General features: G+C 33.8%; 1 protein-coding gene across 1 annotated transcript in view; it reads left to right on the forward strand.

Moving 5' to 3' along the window:
- Positions 1-4,091, forward strand: part of arhgap10 (Rho GTPase activating protein 10) — a 46,427-nt gene that overhangs the window by 9,336 nt on the left and 33,000 nt on the right. Inside the window, exons 2-3 of the mRNA XM_014022470.1 lie at positions 2,870-2,965; positions 3,222-3,283. Of these exons, the coding sequence (XP_013877924.1) occupies positions 2,870-2,965; positions 3,222-3,283 (158 nt within the window). The remainder of the gene's footprint in view (positions 1-2,869; positions 2,966-3,221; positions 3,284-4,091) is intronic.

Below are 4,091 nucleotides of genomic sequence, written 5' to 3' on the forward strand. Positions count from 1 at the left end.
AGCAGTACAATGCAACAATACACACACACAATATAACAATATGTTTTGTTAAAATCTGTTAAGCAGGTATTTAAAAATAGTACACTTAATTCCCAGTTTTCCACAAGTAGATTCCTTCCAAGCAGAAAAACTCAGATTACAGAAGTGTTCAAGTGTGAATCATTTAAAAAGTCAACTATTTAGTTGCAGCAGTTAAAGTAAATTATAGAGCTTTTAAAATCATTGTTTAAATTTAGAAAATCAGAACAAAGCAATAGAAAGGTGCTTGAATGTAGTGTGGAATTTTAAAGCAATCATAATTTTGTGGTGTAAGGCCTAAACATTTAGCATTATCAGCAGGGTGATATAATGATACAAATATGTTAAAAATACCAGGTTAAATCACTACTGAAAATATGAAGTGTTTGAGGTTTGGAAATACAAAGTTATGTGTTTCTAAGAAGCAGGTCATTTAAGCAAATTAAGGTAACAGAAGCACAAATAAACACGACAGTATTTTCTAAATAAATGATCAAGTTTAGTTCAGTATTTCCTAACTCAGTTTTTCAAGTATGTACCTTGTTTAATTTTGGTTTTACTTTCTGTTACGATGTATGTTAGATATCTCTAAACCACAACCAGTTTGGGTTTTCAAATAACCACAATCATTTCCTCTTGATTTACTGCTTGATAACATGCCTTCAACTTTATTTCATTTATCAAAGAATATTTGACTTGTGTGTGCTGCCTGCAGTCTCACCACTAACTCCAAATGAAGGATTATTTTAGACTGAGCAGACTCACCTTTTATGGACTCACACACCCTCGCCTGGATTCTTGCTGTCTGTGTGGTTGAGATCCTATTTGGATTTACGGTCACTTCAAAGAAAATTGCTACATTCAGGATGTACAGGTCTGCTTTGCAAAGTAACCATCACAGTTGCCAAGCTTATATTTGGCAAACCTTTGTTTTGAAATTTCTGCCAGTTACCTGGACTTTTAACACTCCCTGATTATAATCATCGTATTATTTGTTTAAGATTAAAGTTGTGCTGTGCATTATAATATTAATTTTTTTGCATTGCATACTACTCTGACAGCCAAAAAGACCTTCTGCCCACTCCTGTAACTGCCCACAGCTGCCACATGGAAAGTGTTGTGAACATTGTAAAAACAGAACATGTGAGTTTATCACAACTGATAATGTCACAATATTAAACTACTATCACGATCATTTTTTTATTATATTGTGCAACCCTGAAGTCACATTTTTTCATATTTTATTATTGTTAATGGTGAGAACTGAGAGTCGTCCTCAGTGCATATTCTGAGCTCTATGCACAAGAACTTAGTTTAAAATTTAGCTTTTATTTGTTGGAGTCAACTCTGTTAGCGAAACATCTCATGAACCACTAGATGGCTTTTAATGTAACTTTCAGGAAAGATGTTTACCAACAACTAAGTTTAGCCATTCAAGATGGCTGCCACAGCCATCTGACCTCAGAAAACACAAAAAAAACAGCTACAATTTAATCAGTTTTACAAATACTGAGCTTACGTTTGATAGGATCGTAGCTAAGAGTCAATCTCAACAGATTCCCTCACAAGATATTTTACACGAGTTTGTAAATAAATCATTTTCCTATGTTTGAGAGATTTTTCAAAGAGCAAACACTTCAAAGTAATGGAGTCATTCTGAAAGTATTTCATTGTTTTGAAAAACTGTATGACTTCCTGTAGGTCTGTGATTACTTGAGTGTTCATTAAATGTATATTGTTTATATATATTATTATAACTCCGTTGAAGAGAAACCAACTGTGAATATTATTAGACATTAAAAATTAGATAATTAACATGTTTGAGCTATGAGTGGTGCCTCAGCTGCAGAGGCTTTAAACACAGTTTAATGGTGAAATAAACAAGTAGTCATGAATAGATATTAGCATTAGATTTATAAAAAAAAAAAGGGAAAACATTTATAAACAAATTTTATGTGTTTGGATTATTAGTGTTATTGCATTTGGTGTAATAAAAGTCTAAGAAGAGCCGTCCTTCTAATAAAAAGGCTCATAAAAACAGAGTGTATGTGTTTAGTTCAAACAGAATACTTCCTGTTCGAGCTAATTTTGTCCCCTCAATGTGGGTAAGAAATTTCAGCAGAGAAATTTAATTGTTTTGTTTTTGTTCTCATGGGTTATGAAGACATTAACATTGGTTTTGGTTATATTGGAATGAATTTAGATAAATACAGCTCTGTTGGTATCACCAGTGTAACTTTGTATTTTACAATGTAAATAAATTACACAAAACTTTCATGTTCCAAACTAATCAGTAGTAGATATCAAATATTTTAGGTTCCAGTTGAAATTGTTTTGGTAAATTACTTTTTTTTTGTAAAATTTTGGCTAAACCTGTCTGTTATAAGCAACAGTTGTGATATGTTACATGTACTGTAGTGTGTAGTTTTATCTTCTGAAGATGCACATTGTGACATTATATCACAAACTATTTTTGTTTTCATTTCACTGATTTAACATTTGACTTATTAGGAGGCAGGCTTTGCCCTGTTTTGTTGCAGATGTGAAGCTGTGGCGTGTTTCACGGTGGTACACAGATGTTTGAATCTTAACAGGATGTACCCGAATACAGTAAACAGGATGTTTGCAATATGATCAACTTAAATGCAACAAGTCTTTTTTTCAAGGCAGCTTAAGTGTTTTTTGAGAAATCACCCCTTTGCAAAGTATCATTGAAAAAATTACTGGTAAATTAAGTTTGTGCACTTGAAAATGGATTTCTAACTCCAGTAGATGATATTATTTATTTTTCAATTGTTGAAATTTCTTGCAATTAATGTTATTTTTTTGTATGCTTCTGATCTGGTTTTAGAGCTTGGGATGGCGCAGCGAAAATTTGCCCAGTGCCTGGGAGAGTTTCATTTTGAGTATATTGGTGATGCAAAGACGGATGATGAGAAATGCATTGGTAAGTATGGGTTTGCCTCCAAGTGTAATGAAAAGCTAAACACTGGTTTTATCACCACCTCATAGACACACACTTAAAATTTGTGTTTACTTTTCTTTCTCTACCAGACTATTAAGAGCAGTTCTAAATGTTCACCTGTTTACGTTTAATCACAGTGCCAGGTTTTTGTAGCCGTGGGGAAAGGGAAGAGAAATGCACCATTTTAGATCAATAACATCATTCTTGTCAGTTGATCTTTTTTGTTGTTGTTCTACAGATGAATCTTTACAAGAGTTTTCATCATTTCTCAAAAACCTGGAAGAACAAAGGGAGCTGATGGTGAGAATGATATAAGAAATGTGTCTTCCAACCAGGGAAAAGACCCGTGTGTGTGTGAAAGAGACTAGATTTACAGACATAAGGTTGTGTAACTGTTTTCTCAGAGTAAAACATGAATGTCTGTGTGTGTGTATGTGATAAGTGCAGCTCAGCAAGGTATTCATGACATGATGTTTACAAAACAAAAAGTGGGGTAGGAAAAGTACAATTTTGCTCACCAGTAAATAGTCTGGATGGTGACAGAAGATTAACAGGTGCTGAGGCTGTTTGTAGAAGTCTTTTCTAATTTGCTGCTTACCTACAGCAGCTTGATCCAAAATGAGAGTTTACATTGACCCTGGTGCAAACACTATAAACTGTCTCTTCAGACAGTTGAGCTGAGATGTCACTCATTTTCTGAGTTTACCAGGTTAAACTTCATCAGCTGCTGAACAGATTATCAGACTTCATTTAATTTGCCTTTATTGTTATGTGTGAACCTGTACACAGTTGGGGTCTGTATAAAGAGAGAACTGCAATGCTTTGGTTTGAATTCCTCCTTATTGTAACTCCACAAGCCACTCTTGCACCCCTTCTCTTAGGTGTGTCTCAGATTAACTTGTTTTTCTGAAGTCACTTTAAATGGAAAAAAGGTGCTTCACACCCCATCGCCCTCCAGCTCAGAAAGCAGTCTATTCCATCACATTCAGCCATAAATAAATAAATAAATAAATAAATAAATAAATAAATAAAACTTTGTAGTTTGATAGCACAGATACAGCTATACGGAATATATATATACAGTATATAGGTAGTCTCTCTCACTATA

Source organism: Austrofundulus limnaeus, unplaced genomic scaffold (assembly GCF_001266775.1).
Source record: "Austrofundulus limnaeus strain Quisiro unplaced genomic scaffold, Austrofundulus_limnaeus-1.0 Scaffold331, whole genome shotgun sequence".
In the NCBI taxonomy this organism is placed as follows: domain Eukaryota; kingdom Metazoa; phylum Chordata; class Actinopteri; order Cyprinodontiformes; family Rivulidae; genus Austrofundulus; species Austrofundulus limnaeus.